Raw genomic sequence first — 19,695 nt, 5'->3', positions numbered from 1 at the left:
GGTTGGGCCTCCCCACCCCACCCCCATACTAGCCAACCAGGGAAACAGCATTGTGGTTTATGTTTGCTTTGGAAGAGACTTGATTTGAGCATGGTTTCAGTTTATCTTAATAAAATAACTATTCTGGATTAGCATAGTATAGTATTAATATTAGTATAGAAATTATTTTTTGGCTTGAATTCCCCTGCCAAAAAGATATACACAAAGAAGCTATCAAAGAGGGCAATCATAAAGTAGGTTGCACATACATGGAAAAGTTAAGTTGTGCCTATTTGGTCCCACCACGGCATTATCTGAAGGCACATGATGCAACCATTTTCCTGAAGCTAAGTAGTTTGGGGTCTGGTTAGTGTCTGGATGGAAGGCTGCCTAAGTATCTTACGCACACACTTGGGTTATATAATGGAAGCCAATACTAGCTAGATGGACCAGTGGTCCGACTCAGTAGAGGGCAGCTTTCTATGTTCCTGTATTCTAAAAGGAAAAGAGGGAAATTAGAACAACCAGTTATCCTAACTTCCTGAAAGGTTATGTAAAGAAAGCTAATTGCATGCAGGAATAGCAACTCTACTATTGACTCTGCACCACATTTCAATGAGGACGCTGAACCCTCCAAAATGCAACATCTTGTTTGATGCAGGGCAGTTATTAATTACTACTAGAAGGTACAAACATCTCTCTTTCTTGCTGCTTGATGCAGGGCTTCGGGTGGAAGGGAAGGCTTCCTCACATTAGGCTATAGGGTGTGGGGAGAGCTGACAAAATGACAGTATGTGTACAGTGACCAAGCCAAGCACTTGCTATTAGTAAGCCATCTGCTCCTGAATTAAAAGTGAATTAGGACAATCTTCTAAAGAGAAAAGAAGTCAGCATCACATGACATCAGCAGTTGGATACAGCATCCAAATGATGGCTTTAAAAGAGGATTAGACAAATTCATGGAAGTTAAGTCTATCAGTGGTTACTAGCTGTGATGGCTATGCTCTCCCTCCATAGTCGGAGGTGGTATGCTTCCAAATACCAGTTGCTAGAAACTGCAGAAGGGGACAGTGCTCTTGTGCTCACATTCTGCTTGTGGGCTTCCCATAGGCATCTGGTTGGCCACTGTGAGAACAGGATGCTGGACTAGAAGGGCCATTAGTTTGATCCAGCAGGATCTTGTTATATTCTTAATATCCTAGTGCTGACTGGGCTTGCTTAACATGACCCCTCACAAAACCTACTCAGCAAACTGTATCATGCTTTTTAGGGGCAGCAGAATTGTTAAACTGCTAGGAAAAGGGCAGAGAAGGAGGAAATCAAGCAACCTACAGTGTTAAAGTTAAAAATACATATGAATCTCGTTATTCCAAGAGGCATGGCAGACATGAACAACCAAATGAAAGATGGGAAAGGTGTGGATTACATCATTTTGTGCCAATATGGATCCTTGCCTTGGAATGGAAATGCTTGTCATTTAAAAAGGATGATACAGGTCTCAGATACAAACTCAGGTATATAGACACAGCTGCTGCCAAGAAAATGGGCCTTTTCCAGCCAGTGAGAACTTCCTTCCGCTTGGAATAGATGGTGTCAACATTTTTAGCCAACTGTTTTGCCCTTCAGTTAGTGTGTGCTGCAAGTTGGGCTTGATTGCCAGAGAAAAGAACAAACCCTTGCTACTTCTCTGCAGGCCAGCTGAACTAGTCAGGTTTATTTATTTATTTAATTTGTATCACACCCTTCCTCCCAGCAGGACCCCCGGGGCGGCAAACAAAGCACTAAAACACTTTAAAACATCATAAAAACATCTTAAAATACATTAAAACAAAACAGCATTAAAAACATTTTAAAAAACAACCTTAAAAAGGGTTAAAAACATTATTAAAAAACATATTAAACAATTCTGACATGGATGCAGACTGGGATAGGTCTCAACTTAAAAGGCTTGTTGAAAGAGGAAACTTTTCAAAAGGCACCGAAAAGATAGCAGAGATGGTGCCTGCCTAATATTCAAAGGGAGGGAATTCCACAGGGTAGGTGCCGCCACACTAAAGGTCCGTTTCCTATATTGTGCAGAACGAACCTCCTGATGAGATGGTAACTGCAGGAGGCCCTCACCTGCAGACTGCAGTGATCAACTGGGCATATAAGGGGTAAGATGGTCTTTCAGGTATCCTGGTCCCGAGGTTGTACGGCTGATGAAAAAATCATTTTCCCAAAGTACTTTTCACAAAATTCCCCTTGCATAGCCAGAGAATGCATGAGGAGGAATCTAAATTGGCATGGGCTAGCCATGGTTCTCTGGCCATGTGATGCCTGCACACAGGGTCCCCTTTCATGAGTTCAATTCAACACAGAGATGTCAGTGATATGGGCAGAGGGGTGCATGGCTTGTTGCCAAGTACTCTTGTATACATTAGTAATTCAGAGTAGTGCACAAAGATAGGATACTATTCTAGATAAGCCGCTACCCATTCTTAATGTGGTTACTTATGCTACAACTTGCTACTTACATTACTTATCACACTATATTGCAATGTGTAGCTACATACTTGTAAAATACTCCTTCTAGTACAACAAAATGTTTAAATTCATTCATACTTTGTACCTTGTCCACAGTATGACTGCATACACAAAAAAGCCTGACACACCTCGTAATCAATGTTCAAATCATCAGAATCTCCCTTCGTCCGGAAATGCTGCATGTGTTTGTCCACCGTGAAGTTCACTTGCTTATTGAATCGCTCAATCAGAACCGAGTGCCAGTGTTGATCATCAAGGAGGCTGCCCAAGGTGACTGATGTGTGGCTGTTACTGAAACGCAGCTTGGCATCTCCTGCAGGTACAGTTAAAAGACAAGGTTGTAACTCATAGATTCTTTGTCTTTAGCAGTAGGTCTCTAAAATGAAGAGCAGCTAATATGCTTCCTTAGTCTTCTTCCTCTCAGCTTTCATTAAGGTTCCCTCCTGGCCATACCAGATCCATCACTTTTTAATTTGTCCATTGGATGAAACACTTCCAACATTTCTTTTAGTGTCAAGATGATATATGCACAAAAAGCCAACTGTAAAGCCCGACATCAGATATGGTTTCTATCTACACTAATTGGTGGAATAGGAGGTTATAAGAGAAACAGGTAAGGCAGGACATGAAATGTACTACCACATAATGGCAATTTCTCCTCTTATTCATTTAGATAAAGTTCCTGTAGTGAAAGCAGGGAGTTCCACTCCTCCTACTTTTACTGTCCCAGGAATCAATTCCCAGCCTCGGGCAATTGATCCTAGCAAACCTGGTCTGCTAAGGTTGTGTATGCTTACACCAACCCTGCACGGTAGTACTGCCACCACCCTTCTATTGGTTAACTACTCTGGGGTGAAGGGAACCCCAGAGCCCACTGAACATCTGAGCCTCTCAGGACCAGAGGCTAGATACCCTCCTGGCCCCTTCAGAGGTCTTAGGCGAAAATGTTCCTCTAGTACACGGTAGTATGGTCAAGCAGCCAGGACTGGAATTAGGAACTGAACCCCTTCTCTGGAATAAACACACGTTGTTTTAAAATAAGTAAAGTTTATTAAAAGAGAAAAAAATAAGAAAAGGGATAAAAGGGTACAAAAAGTAAAAAGGTACATACAAACAATTTGGGAGCAGCAAATCAAATCCTAGGATCATACACCCAAAGGGGTAAGGTATAATACAAAACAATCTACAAAAGGTTCTTGGCACAAAATGAAAATAACAAAGCTAACTGCCTCAGCTATACTTACAAAGCTTCAGCTCTCTCTCGGTAGTTAGCGTCCTTCCCCTCAGGGACTGCCAGTCAGGAGGTATAATGGAGCCACCCCAGAGCATCACCATAAGCAAGGTGGTGCCCACAAGTGGAACACAGCCCAGAGTCCGAGGCCTCCTCTTATGGAGAAAATTCCTGCCTCAGCCAGAGACAATCACCTAATTAACATTTTCATCAAAGGAATGATGAAATGATGTTCCCACAGCACCTGGCGCCGTTCCTCCTGGTTTCTCATAACAAGCCGAACGAGTTTTACGGCCTTGGCGGAACCAGGCCCCTCTTACTGATAGAGAGGTGCCAAATTGCTGCAAGCTGATACAACTGGGCTGTAAAATCACCAGGTCACTGAGATGGAAAAATATACAAAAAGTTTAACTGTTTGCTACAAGCGACCCAGGAAAATAATTAAGGGGATCAGGCTGGCATGACAGTTCCCATCTCTAATTCAGGGGTAGTGAACATGATGGCTTCTAAATGTTGCTGGACTCCAAGGGTTGTATTCAATGCTGCACACCTGGAGTTCCGCTCATGCAACAAGACTTCCCATTTATCTCCATTCCCTATGTGCCCTCAAAATATTATCTGGAAAACCCTATGGAGGAAATTCTGAGGGTATATGTGTAGTGGGGGGGGGACTACAATAGAGAGAAGAGGAGGGAAGAGTTCTGCTGTGCACCCTGCACTAGCAGTATTAACCGACAGCACTGTATGTGACTCCAACACCAAGCCAGGATGGACAATGGTCAGGGATGGTAGGTGTCATGGTCTAATAACATCAGGAGGGCACCAGGTTGGCCACCCCTGCTGTAATTAATAGGTATGAATACATACTCCATTTCAAATCAGCTGCCAAAGGAAAACTTGAAAACATAATGGATCTGAAAAGTATTCTGTCAAATCAACCTTGAATTTGCCACAATAGTGCCTATGGTTTAAATCCATTCCAGAGGATTGGGATCTGCATGTTGCTGAAAATTGGATGCCATTACACATGTTATTGACAATCTTAGGAGAATTTGCTACATCAACTGTGACCCAGATCTAAAGAGCACTTGAGTCAGTAACGCTTAAACACACCATCTGGATTAACTGAAAATCTTCAGCATACAAATGTAACAGATACAGTATATTACAACCAGGGGCAATACAGTCTAATTACTCCTTTCATTTCAAGCCATTAAACACTGTAGATTTAATTTTAATTTTACTGAGAACATTGTTATCTAGGCAACATCAGAGGGGGAAAAACACATCAAACAAGAAGGTGAATGTTTTGGAATACTATGGAAGAAATCTGAACATAGAATGATATTTATCTTTTTTTTTACAATAATTTTTATTCAAATTTTCATAAAACAAACAAAACAAAATCATAAAACATTCAAAGACAAAAAACAAAACAAAACAAAAATGATTAAACAAAAAAATAAAATGTTGACTTCCCATTTGTCGCAGATCAGTTATAGGTCTACAATATATAACAATCCTGTCTCTTAAATTATATTATAAAATCACTTTCCTCCAGTAGTTATCTTAATTAATCATCAAATCTCATAAACATTACTTTATTCTTTCCACAAAAAGTCAAAGAGAGGTTTCAATTCTTTAAGAAATATATCTATCAATTTTTCTCCAAATAAACATGTCGATTAATCCATCTCGTTAATAATAATAATAATAATCTTATTGTCATAACCATAGTCCAAATAAACATATCGATTAATCCATCTCATCAAAATCTGTTAGGTCCAATAATTTCAATAGCCATTATTAATTCCATCTTCCATCTTCAATAGTCCTGTTAAGTCCAGTAATTTCAGTGTCCAATCTTCCATTATCAGTATTCCATAATAATCTTGCTGTCATAGCCATAGTCATATAATAAGAGTCTGATGGGAATTTCCTCTATCCCAAATATTTTCTTGCCATCGATTCTGAATAAGTTGCTGAAATATTGTTGTAAAGTCATATCTCTGTTCTTCTTTTTTACAAAATGCACTGGCTCATCTCTTGAGAGTTTTTCCATTGTCACATGGCTGCAGTTAATTCCATAGATTTTCTCTATATCAAGCTCCATCATGTCATTCCAGTCCAGAAGATTATCCAAGCCATTGATAACTTTATCTCTAATATCTTCATTAATTTCTTCAGAGATAACGTTAAATTCCAAACAGTAGATTTTATTTCTAATATCCATAAACTCCAGATCTTTTTCCAATTCCACATTTGTTCCAATCTCCAGGGCTTGCATCTTCCCTTTATTTTTTCTTTTCTCATCTCTGATCTCATTCTCCTCTCTCACAGGATCCCCTATTTCTTTAAGCTCCTGCGTCATTTTGCTCAGTTCAATTTTCAGCTCCTTACTGCCCTGTCGCAGGGTTTGTTTCGTTATCTCAATCTCATCCATTATTTTCTGAAACATAATTACTTCCAGATTCTCAGCCACTTTCTTGATTGCCATTTTTAAAACCATGAAAACAAAACAAAACAAAAATAAAGAAGAACCACTTCTTATTTCAGCAACAATTGAGTTAATGTTCCAGGCTTGATGACATCACAGTATAAACAGAGCAGCCTGCCTTATCTCTCTATGTTCAAGAATACAAAACAAATTTAGTTCCCAGCATCAAAACAGTTAGTGGCGTCGTGAAGAAGCAGATTCGTCAAAATAAAATAGACCAAAAAGAGAATAGTCCCAGACAATATAATGTTCCAAAGTTCATATTTTTTATTTTTTTCTCCTCGGAATAGAAATCCCTCTTCTGTTTATATCTTTAGAATGCACTTCCAGGACAGCTTTTTGCAATAGAAACAGAGATAAGCTGTTAATTTCGTGAATAGCAGAGAAGAGTTATAGCTCACCCAGAAGTTCTTTAAAGCTGATTCATTTGACAAATCTCTTTTTGCTGCAACAATTTAAACCAAGTAAAAAAAAGAATAGAAAGAAGGGTGCTTGCCTGTTAGTCCGTTTTCTCTTTGAAGAAAAGATAAACGTGTCGCATTAATCAGATAGAGCTTGTTCGGAAGTCCGTCCGGCATTGCTGGCTGGACCTTTTCTCATAAATTAATGAAATCCAGTCCTCCCAACAAAAACAGGCTTTTGAGGTTGATCTCTACGTTTCTCCCTGCCTGGGAGAAATTTCATCAGTCAAAAAAAAAAAAAGTTCTGACTGATTTATATCTGAATAAGCTTCTTCTGAGGTGGGAGCCCGTCTCAAAAGCAGGCACAAGCGAAGTCACCCTTCCCGGAAGTCAACATAGAATGATATTTATCGTAGGTAAATACCCAACTTATTATCAATACCTTGGCACAGTCATTAACCAAAATGGAGACAATAGTCAAGAAATCAGAAGAAGGCTAGGACTGGGGAGGGTAGCTATGAGAGAACTAGAAAAGGTCCTCAAATGCAAGGATGTATCACCAAACACTAAAGTCAGGATCATTCAGACCATGGTATTCCTGATCTCTATGTATGGATGTGAAAGTTGGACAGTGAAAAAAGTGGATAAGAGAAGAATCAACTCATTTGAACTGTGGTGTTGGAGGAGATCTTTGAGGATACCATGGACTGCGAAAAAGACAAATAATTGGGCATTAGAACAAATTAAACCAGAACTATCACTAGAAGCTAAAATGATGAAACTGAGGTTATCATACTTTGGACACATAATGAGAAGACACAGTTTACTAGAAAAGACAATAATGCTGGGAAAAACAGAAGGAAATATAAAAAGATGAAGGCCAAACAAGAGATGGATTGATTCCATAAAGGAAGCCACAGACCTGAACTTATGAGATCTGAACAGGGTGGTTCATGACAAGATGCTATTGGAGGTCACCGATTCATAGGGTCACCATATGTCATAATCGACAACAAAATACCCAACATAAGTCATACTCAAGAGTGGACTTTAACTGATGGATATCACCCATAGGATCACATTTTGTCCTTCATTACAGTAGAAGAATACCTCCAGAGCAGTAGCAGCTGGTGGGGTAGGCTGGAGCAATGGAGATGCCCTCCCAGCACTGGTGTTGCTACAACTTATGTGGATGGGGCAAGGTAGGATGGTGGCAGTAAGGGCTGTTCAGTTGTACCAGCAGACACACTGGATTGGTTCCACTGGTGCTTTCATGCAACCCTGACCTTCCTACCGCTCCACCCAGATAAGCAGCAGCAACACCACTGTCAAAAGGATGGCACTGCCCCACCACACCAGCCACTACTACTCCATAGTGCACCTACTCTGCACTTGATGTGGGAATGGGGCAAACTGAATAACAATGGGAAAATGAGGAACTGAGAGTAACCAAATTGGACAGATTTGTTCATTCCTATGCAGGGCATCTTTGCTGCTTCCTCAATAATCTGCCACTCTGTGGGTGGTCTTGAGGGACATGGCTGCGGGGCCCTGGACTTCAGCCCCAAGCTCTAGCCCTAGCTCAGATGTGGAGAACCTTCGGCCCTCCCAGATGTTGCTGAAATAAATTCCCATTACCCCTGGCCATTGGGGCTGCTGGGAGTTATAGTTCAGTCACACTGGGAGGGCCAAAGGTCCCCACACCTTCCCGAGCTGAACCAGTGAGTGAAGCAAAATTAGTGAAACGTTGTTTTTGCTACAGATACCACTTGTGCATCAAGCAGAAAAACATAATCTAGAAACCCTTACCTCAAGCTGCAAATCTGAGCTTTAAATGGGAGTGCAGCCTCATCCAGAACAGGCCAAATACTATAGCACCTGCCTACCAGTAATAAGGACACAGAGAAAGAATGCACCTAATGGAAGTCCAGTAGGCACCTGGGAACTCTCTAATACCTACTGACATTCTGCTTTCCTCCTACATTTTTTTTTTTATCAAAGCAGGGAAGAAAGATGAGTAACACACTGTCCACTTTTGGCTCTGGACTCCAAGGGTTGTATTCAGTGCTCTCTGCCTTCCTTGTTTTCACAACCTTTTAAGGTAGATTGTTTGTTTTTACATAGCACTTCATACTGTATCTCAGCAAGTCTTAAAACTCTTATCTAAAAATTAATAAGAAGTGGGATATCATCACTACCACCACCACCACCACCAATTTCAGGCTGGAAAAGTAAATAGAAAGAAGGAAGGATGAATGAATGGTATGCCTACATATTTGTGTATACTTGTGAATGAGAGAGAAAGACAAAATGGATGGGTAGGTGCATGTTTGCGTGCGTGTATGTCTATGTGAATGGATGGGTGGGGTATGTTTATGTAGCCCCTGAACACTTTTTCCCAAGGGAATATGGGTGGCCCTCAATCGCTAAAAGTCTGTTCATCTATAATGTATGAGGTTGCTACCTACATAGTCCTTCTCTGTGCTTAAAATCAATGAGATGCTCTGAACAGCCTCCTGAAAAGCATAGTCACTAATTCACTAATAGGCAAAAAACCTTGTGGTTTAAGAACGTACATTTTACCAAGTTCTTCCAAGCTACACAGGAAGTGGATTGGACTGTGAAAGAGCAACCCAAATTTTGTTTGCATTTTGACAAATTTGTAGTGCTGTCCAGTATCTCAGAGAGGAGGTCAGGTCTCCTGCTCCCCTGGTGCATTCACTCTAGCTGCCCTGCTGTTTAAAGTTTGATAGAAATATCTGTTGGCTAAGGGATGTTCTTAAACCGCAAAGTTTTTTTACCTATTAGTGAATTTCTCAGCTTTTTAATCCGGGAGGTAAGAAATGGGATCTTGTGGGAGTTTGCTGAGAATGGATTGATCATTTGCATGCTTATTGAGGTAAGTGGGATTTACTCCCCTGCAATCATGCTTAGGATAGGTGAAACTGACCACAGGGGGATGGGGAGGGGGGGAGGAGGATGGGAGCAGGCAGGAGGGGGAGGGAAGGAGGAGGGCAGGTATGATCATTTGCATGCTTATTGAGATCAGTGGGATTTACTCCCCTGCAATCATGCTTAAGATAGGTAAGACTGACCATGGAGGAGGGGGAGGGAAGAGGGGAGGGGATTGAAAGGGAATGGGGATGGGGAAGGAGGGGCAAATGAAGGGGGAGGGAAGTGACAAAAGGGAGATGATGGGAGGGATGAGGAGGGACAGGCAGGCTTGATCATTTGCATGCTTATTAAGTTCAGTGGGATTTACTTCCATGCAGTGTGGTGTAGTGGTTAAGCTGTTGAACTATGACCTGGGAGACTAGGATTTGAATCCCCACACAGCCATGAAGCTCACTGGGTGACCCTGAGCCAGTCACTGCCTCTCAGCCTCAGAGGAAGGCAGTGGTGAACCACCTCTGAATACTGCTTACCATGACACCCCTGTTCAGGCCCTCCCTTAGCATGTGCGGGGCCCAGGGCAAAAGCATAGTTGGGGCTTTGTATTTCGGCCGCTAGGAGCTTGCGGCTGCTGCTACCTTTTTTGCAGCCTTCGTTGGAGGCGGAGGCGGCTTTGTATTTTTTGGCTGCGGCTCCCTTTTTTGCAGCCTTTGTTGTAGACTTGCTTAGCGTTTCTCACTGCGAGGTTTTCTCCATCCCGGCTCGCTACTGCGGCGGTCAGGAGACCGCTGCTGCACCTCCCGGCTCGTTTCTATGCTCCCCTCAGCTCGCTACTGCGGCTGTGAGGAGAACGCTGCTGCTGCTTTTATATGCAGATCGCCAAGCACAGGGGGCCCCCAAAGCATGGGGCCTGGGGCAACTGCCCTGCTTCCTGGTGCCTAGGGGCAGCTCTGCCTCTATTCATAGGGTTGCCATAAGCTGGAATCGACTTGAAGGCAGTCCAATCATGCTTAAGATAGGTAAAACTGACCTTGGGGGAGGAGGAGGAGGGGGAGGGAGAGGAGCGGGCTATTGGAAGGGGAGGGGGAAAGAGGGGCAAGAGGAAGGGGATAGGAGGAGGGGAAGGTGGGTTTAATCATTTGCATGCTTTTTGAATGAGTGGGATTTGCTCCTGTGCAATCATGCTTAGGATAGGTGAAACTGACCTGGGGGAGGGGCAGGGAGAGAAGGAGGAGGGCAGGAAGAGGAGTGAGGAAGGGGGAGGGGAGAGGGCAGGGAGGAGATTGGGTGGGTGGGCACTGGGCAGAGGGGAAGCCCCTTTCCTTTCCAAAAGGAAAACATTGTGAACAGCAGCATTCTTTTTCAGGGTTCCCCCCACCTTTTTATTCTACAGCAGGCACATGTAGTCTCCCACCCAATTTTAAAGCAAAGCTGTCACTGGCCACATCCACACCAGACCTTTATTCCACTTTGGCTTCCCTCAAAGAATCCTGGGAAGCATAGTTAGTGAAGGGTGCTGAGAGTTGCTAGGAGATGCCTGTTCCCCTCACAGACCTTCAGTCAGAGTGTCTGACTGTTAAACCACTCTGGCCACTGGAGCTCTGTCAGGGCTATAGGAGTTTCTTCTCAGTACCCTTCACAACTACACTTCCCAGGATTCTTTGGGGTAAGCCATGACTGTCTAAAATGAAATAAAGTTCTGGTATGGGTGTGGCTCCCTGATCAGCGAAGCCAAGCAGCTGTGAACCTGGCTTTTAGAACACTGACAGTTGTTTCTTACTGAGCATGCCCTGGTTATCATTGACTCCAATGCTAAATTTCTTAAATTAATTAAAAATCAGCTAGGCATTTTTTAAACTTTTAAACTGCAGAAGAATATGGGGCAAGGTCAGCAATAGGATTACAGGTACTCTGTGAACATGGCTGATTTTTAATTAATTCCAACAAATTATGAGAACTCTAACAAAAAAAAGCTGAAAAGGGCTCTGGGTTGTTTTTTCTCTTTTTACACTTTGAACTCTCAATTCTCTCTGACTGTTTTGTGTATAGAGTGTTGTTAAGCAAGTGTTTCCAAGTTCAGGACTATAAGTAAGGCTTTGTTTTGAAATGAGCTTATGGGAAGCATCAGAATGGCATGGGGGGTATTTTCAATTTAACATTGCAGAATGCAAAAAATCCATGCTGGCTATATTATACAGCCACTGTATAATACTGCCAAAGAATTCATTGTTTAAAGTTATTTTCAGCAATGGATATTTTGCATTTCTAATTCACTAATCTCCTTTAGGTAAGGAATAATAGACATAATTTCTGATAAAAAATATAAGAAAGAGATTAGTTAAGGACAAAGCCAGTTAATGGGTTTATGTATCAACAAGGGAAAAGCTTGAGAAACTGTCACTTGCATTTTAAACAAACATAATTAATCAGAAAATAGAAGATGAGAGAAGGGAATTAATTCTCCTTTTAATGCTTTTTGCTCAGTCTCTTCAGATGAAAATAAAATCTACTTAAATTTAGCAAATATAACCTAATCATATAATTAGATGTCACCTAATTTCAACCTAGACTAGGGTTGCAATCCGTCGCACGTTTACCTATAAGAAAGTCACACTGAGCTTGAGGGGTCTTAGAGTAGACATAAGAATGCACTATAAGGCTGCAATCCTATGTATACACTTGGAATAAGTACCATTGAACATAGTAGGACTTGCTTCTGAGTAAATAGGAATACGGTTGACTATAAATCAGGGTAGGCAGAAAGTAAACTGTAGCCCACTGGTGAACCACTACCCTGATTTATAGTCAACCGTATTCCTATTTACTCAGAAGCAAGTCCTACTATGGAACTGACATATCTTAGCTGTTAAGCGTCAATTCTTTTTTTATAGATTTAAGTAACATTGTTAGGATTTAAAAAACCCTTCGGCAATTGATAGTTTGCATTTGTAATGCATTAATCTCCTGTAGGTAAGTGATTGCTTTATTTTAAAAAAGCGGTTCCCACAAGACTAAAGTTAGCCCACCATGAACAGCATTACATGTAGGAGGGGAAAGCATAGAAGTGTGTCCACAAACTTTGCAAATGTTCATGCTAGAGCAGTGGCTGAACTTTTGAAAAATTGGTTACAAGAGGGATCCACTGAGAAAAAGGAGTTACATTTATTTTCCCTTTTTGCACTTTAGGGGGTGAGGTGGGATTTTTAGGAGGAGCAGCAAATTCACTGATGAGCTCCCTTGGTTCCTCACTTCTGCTGGCCATCATCTTTAATTCCCCATAACACCTACAGAGCTATGCTACATCATGATACAGCATCGCTCTAGGAGATTTCTAAGGGAAATGGTGGCTAAGGAGCCATTTCCCCCCAGAATGACCCTCAGAACAGAGATATAAATACATGAAGAACTGAAAATGGCAGCTGGCAGTACTGAGGAAGTAGGAGAAACACTACCAGTATCATCCCCCCCCCAAAATTTACGTCATCTACCCAAACAGCTGAAATCCAGGGGGTTGAGAAATGGGTGACATCTAAACTCAGATCATATTGCTACTGTCAAAGAACAAGAAGTAACATATCATACAAAAAACTTATGGACAAATAGTAATAAATAACTCTAAGCAGCTGAAACATTTATACTCTTGTCAGCTTTAGGTCCCTTTGATGCATGTATGAATGCAGGTTTGTGACTGGTTTCAAAGGACAGTGTATTCTGAATGTTTATAAAAATGTCTGAACACGTGCAGGAGAGACAACCGAAATTTTCAATAGAAACTTCAAAGAAAATACCCTTGGAAGACACCTGTTCTACTTTATTGTTTATTGCATTTGAGAAGTGATGTTCATTCCCAAGATTGGTGGATGATAGACAGCACAGTATAGTCTTCAACTTCTTGCAGAAAATTCTGATCTGTGTTGGAATTTATGCTAATTCATACTAGGACTATTTTCTCTCAAATCAAGGGCTTGTAGTAGGGTTTTTTTATTAGTAGTAGTAGTAGTACTCTTTGGTAGTTGAAAAGGCCTGCTTTTTTTTAACCCAACCTGTTCTGTATGTATTTTGCTTGACTTAAAATTTCACAGAACACTTCTAGACTCTTGCTTAAGTGAAACATCTGAAGAATTTTTTGGGGAACAATAAAAGATTTGAGAAGCTAGTGAAATTCCTTGGGGGTGAGAGGCTGCATATCTCCATGCTATTCACCGCTAATAAGTGACACAAAGTTAGTCTAGTTTAAACTGTGTAATTTAAACAAAAAGTCCTCAAATCAGGCCTACAAAAGTGAGTGAATTCCAAATGCAGGCAAACTGGACATGGTCCAAAGGCCTTGAAAAACCTTTGTGTTGTTACCTGCTTTCTAAAGTACAGAGGTAGGCACTGGGGGCTATCAAGCACCTAGAAGGCCATAACATATGGCTGGTGGGCTGCTTTTGGCTTTATGAATCACCAGTTGTGTAGGCATGGCTCAAATTCACCCATCTAAAAATACAGACTGTGAAATATTATTTGCTGCTCTAACCCTATCAAGCTTGTCACCATGCAAGATGTATTTCTGCAGACAAAAAATATCTCAGGAGAAAACACTGTTTTGTAGAAAAGCCAATTTGATGAAACTTATTTCATTATTTTCAAATGTCTTTCTGCATATACTACCTTGGTTCTTGCTATGTCTTATTACCAATCTGCTTAATGCTCTTTTGCCACCCACAATGTTCCTCCTACATGCCTGAGGCCCCATATTCAATTTTGTCATGAGAGAGAGAGAGAGAGATCATTATGCAATGATGTTTTTAAATTACTACCATCCAGGTTCTAATAGTTCAACAGTAGTCTCTGATTAAGGGCAGGGATGGAAGACAAATGTGGCCCTTCAGGCCTCTCTATCTGCCCCTCAGGCCTCTCCTCAGGCCACACCTCTCACCAGACCTGCTTTGTATGCTTCGGTGGAATGTGTCCTTGATAATGTCTCTTGGTTGCCTGGATGGACAAACGGCAAAAAAGAGGAACCTGGGAACTACAGACCAGTCCACTTGACATCAATCCCTGAGAAAATTCTGGAGCAGATTATAAAGTGGTCAGTTTGTAAGCACCTTAAAAACAATGTAGTGATTACTAGAAGCAAACATGGATTTGTCAAGAATAAATCCTGCCAGACTCATTTTATATAGTGTGTCAGGTCTCTGGTTTTCACCTGGAGACTGTGGTTTTCACCCGGAGACTTCAGTTTTGGGGGGTCCTCTCCGGGTCTCCGGGTGAGTCACCTTAATCTGTGGCTGCTTAGCTTTCATTTTAAAAAAAATAAGTTTCTAGTCTGGTTCAAGAGATATACACCAAAACACCAGCCGCTTCCCTGCAACTTCTGTTAGAAGCCGGCTGTTCTAACCCCCGCCCTTTCAGGATTTTAACCAATAAGTGAAGTCAGGTTTGTAATTGACAAGGGATTTGCTGACCTCCAGGCAACAGCTAGAACCCATTGCAAATCTTGAAAAAAGTTTCCTTTTCCTGTTTGTCTGCACATCAGAATTTGACTGAGTATATAATATGTTATACTTCTCTTATAAGGACTCAAACAAGTTTAAATTTCACTGCGCTGTTGAAGAGGGCAGTTTATTTCTCTAATTCATAGCCTCTTTTGAAAACCTTTCCAAAATGAAATTTTAATCCATTACCCACTTTTCTAGGAGTAAGTGCAGTGCTAACCGCACATACCTGGGAGTATGAATTCAGTAAGGCTTACTTTTGAGTAAGCATGGTTAGGATCCTAAATCAATGGGACTTTTGAGTGAACATAGCAAAGGATTGTATTGTAAATCTTTTTCTCCCCCTCCAATCCTTTTTTTTTAAAAAGCAACTAGGCAGGGCTTACTTAGAATTATTATGAGAATTAGAATTTATTACCTGCCCTTCACCCAAAGGTCAATGCTTTTATTTGGTGGGAAATGAATACTGATTTTTTTTAAAAAAAGGTTCTGCAATCACCAACTGGTTTTGACAATAAACTATAATATAGGGTGTATGTATTTTTACAACTCCAGTGTCTGTGTATACGGAATCTTTCAACAACCCTTTGAGGTAGGGTTAGTAATCAAGGCAGCTTACAAGAAGAAATAAATCAATTTAAAATCCAATGACCATAAAACAAGTATAAAACAGCTGTAAAATAGCTTAAAGTAGCATGATTCTGAATTTGGGGTTGGGTGAGTGCAGTTCCTTATCATTTGTGTTTGCAGTCCTATGCACGCTTTCCTGTTTGAATACATTGAGACTTGCTTCTGAGTTAACATGTATAGGATTGCACTACAAATATCTTTACAGGTTGTGTAAATAATAAACATCCTTGAAATGCATGCTTATATTAACATTTCTTCATACTACAGTATGTCTCAATATGTATCTGATTACACTATGGTTGCACATTATTATTTCCTCTACATTTTAAGTGTGCCCTTCTTGCCTGGGGTGGTCATGGTCCCCCTCCATTGTTTTCACCCTGTGGGGCTGATTACCCTGAGAGATGGTGAGTAGCCCATGGTCACCAAGTAAACTGATTTTTATTTTAAAATGATTTATACACAGGCAAAGTTTACGAAGTAATGGAGATCCACATAATACATTTAAAGCACATCCAACTTGCATTTAAAGTACATGACTTCCCCCAAAGAATCCTAGGAAATGTAGTTTCCCCCTCAAAGTTATAATTCCCACCACCCTTAACAAATATAATTCCCAGGATTCTGTGGTGGGATTCATGTACTTCAAATGTACATTGAATCCACTTTAAATAGTGTGGATCTGCCCTAGGTATGTTGTGTATTCATTGTTGAACTGAAAAGAGCAATTTTAAAAGATAATTTTTAAACAGGGGAAGGGTTGTAGCTTAGTGGTAGGGGACATGCTTTGCATGCAAAGGTCCAAAATCCAATCTCTTGAAAAGACTATTGCCTGGAATCCTGAAGAGCAATGCTAGTCCATGTCATCAGTACTGAGCTATATAGTACAGAATGGCCTGAGTAGGTGTAAGGCAAATTCCTTTGTTCCTAAAAGAGCAAAGAGACTCAAGGGCCGCAGTGACTCCAAAAATTATTTATGTATTTACTCACAACATTTATATACCACTTTATTCTAAAAAATGTCAAAACGGGTTACAGAACGAATTAAAACAATAAAATTATTGGCAAAAACAGTTAAAACAGGTATTTAAAAACATTCAACATAATAAAACCAACAACAAGTTAAAAACAGATTAAAAGCATAATAGTTTCTACATGCCTGGGTAGGCTTGCCTGAGCAAAACATATTTTTAGTAGGTGTCAAAAAGAGTACAATGAAGGCACCTCCCTAATGTCAATAGGCGGGGAATTCCAAAGTGTAGGTGCTGCCACACTAAAGGATTGGTCTTTTGTACAAGCAGAACAAGTACTATGTGGCACCCATAACATGGAAAGCACACCTTGAACTTGGCCTGCAGCAAACTGACAACCAGTGCAGATTTCAGAGTACAGACATTATGGCCTGACAGAGTCTCACTCATGTCAGCAATCGTGCTGCAGCATGCTGCACTAACTGTAGCACCCAGGTCAGGTTGTTCTGCATGGGGATTTCTGTGACCTTGGCTGACTGGCTGCCAGGTATTTTTAGTTTTGGTTTTTGGTTAGGAATCCTGGCTGGTTGCAGGATGCTGAGTTTTCTGCCTTACTCATAGGAAACTTGTTGTGGTTGGTATGATATTGCATTTAGGGAATCATCACTATCTTTTGTTTTTCTTTTCTATTTGCATTTTATTTACATCTCACGTCACTCCCTTACATCCATAAAAGTAATAACAGTGGTTCCATGTGGTCAGCTTAATCCCCTTCAACCCACTGATAATGCACATTATTGTTTGCATAATAGTTTGTTTCTTGACCAATAGTGGTAAAAGAAAGTTCACATACTGGAAAGTGTTGCTTCAATTGCTGTTCTTCCCAAGCTACTGCCTGTGAAGGTAGACCAAATCATTAGTGTTTTCTCTCTGTCAATTATTACTCACATTCCAGGCATGGGGTTGCCAACCCTGCTTCGATATGGATATCTTTGCAGAGGATTCCTAGTCAAGCTTTACCAACAGCACAATCCTAACAATATCTACTCAGAAGCAGAGCTTGGAAAAGTTACTTTTTTAAACTATAACTCCCATCAGCCCCAGCCAGCATGGCCACTGGATTGGGCTGATGGGAGTTGTAGTTCAAAAAAGTAACTTTTCCAAGCTCTGCAGAAGTAAGTCCTATTTAGTTCTATGGGGCTTAGTTCCTTATCGAGTGTATTTAGAATTGCAGCCTTCAGGGACATCCATCTTTACTCCTGAGTGCTCTCATCTAACATCTCCACAACACTAGGCTCCCTTCTTCCTACAGTGGCCTTCTGGTGATGGCCTGGCCTGATGGCACTTAAAACGCTTCTTGCCAGAAGCAAGTAGGCTAGATTAAATGTTCCCTACCCAGGCTGCCTAAACAGGTGAGAAGGAATGATCCCGTTACTTCAGCTGGACCTGGAACCACATCATTTAGCTTTCTATCTTAATTTCTAGTTTTTCTTTTAGTGCTATGCTCTAAGCAACTGTGGTTGATGCTTAACCTATCATCATTAATGCCATCACTAGGGCCCCACCCTGTGATATTACTAGGGCTCCACCCTGCGACAGCACTAGGCCCAACCTCTGAAATCTCAGGGTTTGGGATGCTTCTGACCTGGCAACCCTAATCTTATCTCATTTTTTTACCTCCCTGGTAGATTGTGGGAGTGCTGTGGGCATAATATATCTCAACTTCACCAAAGCTTTTGACAAAGTGCCCCATGATATTCTGATTAGCAAGCTAGCTAAATGTGGGCTGAATGGAACAACTATCAGGTGGATTCACAGTTGGCTGCAGAATTGTACTGAAAGAGTGCTCATCAATGGTTCCTTCTCAAACTGGGGGGACGTAACAAGAGGGGTACCACAGGGCTCAGTCCCTTTTTACAGGCCCCAGTAACATTTTTATTAATGACTTGGATGAGAAGGGGCAGGGAATGCTTATCAGATTTGCAGATGATACAAAATTAGGTGGGATAGCTAATACCCTGGAGGACAGAAACAAAATTCAAAGTGATCTTGATAGACTGGAGCTCTGGGCTGAAAACAACACAATGAAATTTAAGAGGGATAAGTGCAAAGTTCTGCACCTAGGAAAAAGAAACCAAGTGCACAGTTATAAGATGAGGGATACGTTGCTCAGCAATACTACATGCAAGCAGGATCTTGAAATTGTTATTGATCACAAGCTGAAAATGAGCCAACAGTGCAATGTGGCTATAAAAAAAGGCAAATTAGAAGTATAGTTTCCAAATTGCATGAAGTACTATTTCCTTTCTATTCAGCACCGATTAGGCCTCATCTTGAGTACTGCATCCAGTTATGGACACTGCACTTTAAAAAGGATACAAACTGGAACAGGTTCAGAGGAGGGTAACAAGAATGATCAGGGGACTGGAAACAAAGGCCTATGAAGAGAGACTAAAAGAATTGACCATGTTTGGCCTGGAGAAGATAAGACTGAGGGGAAATATGATAGCACTCTTCAAGTACTTGAAAGGTTGCCACAAAGAGGAGGGTCAGGATCCCTTCTCAATCATCCCAAAGTGCAGGACATGGAATAATGGGCTCAAGTTATAGGAAGTCAGGTTTCGGCTGAACATCAGGAAAAACATCCTAACCGTTAGAGCAGTATGGCAATGAAGCCAATTACCTAGGGAGTTGGTGGGCTCTCCAACACTGGAGGCATTCAAGAGGCAGATGGACAGCCACCTGTCAGGTATGCTTTAACTTGGATTTCTGCATTGAGCAAGGAGTTGGATGGCCTTATAAGCCCCTTCCAACTCTACTATTCTATGGTTCTATGCAGGGCTGTGTCACTCCCCCTCAACTTGTTTGTGAATGAAAAAGGCAATATAGGAAGCAGTAGAGTAACTTAGCCACTTTTGCTCCTGATCCTGCCCATGAATTGCAGGGAGAGCTCCATGGGCCAGACAGAGAGACCTGAGACCTTATGTTGCCACAGGAATTTGCCCAGAAGGGAATGTGGCTCTCAGGCTGGAAAAATGTTCCCTGTCCCTGGAATATGGTTTAAGAGATCAGGAAACCATTATAGAAG

The 19,695-nt window shown here is 41.2% G+C and overlaps 1 protein-coding gene across 1 annotated transcript in view; it reads right to left on the bottom strand.

Annotated features, from left to right (window-relative positions):
* Nucleotides 1-19,695, bottom strand: part of LOC133376648 (contactin-associated protein-like 5) — a 314,949-nt gene that overhangs the window by 28,684 nt on the left and 266,570 nt on the right. Inside the window, exon 6 of the mRNA XM_061609196.1 lies at nt 2,634-2,818. Within this exon, the coding sequence (XP_061465180.1) occupies nt 2,634-2,818 (185 nt within the window). The remainder of the gene's footprint in view (nt 1-2,633; nt 2,819-19,695) is intronic.

Source organism: Rhineura floridana, chromosome 2 (assembly GCF_030035675.1).
Source record: "Rhineura floridana isolate rRhiFlo1 chromosome 2, rRhiFlo1.hap2, whole genome shotgun sequence".
Taxonomy (NCBI): Eukaryota; Metazoa; Chordata; class Lepidosauria; order Squamata; family Rhineuridae; genus Rhineura; species Rhineura floridana.
Note: the sequence above shows the minus strand (reverse complement) of the source record. Positions and strands in the feature narration are given on the sequence as shown.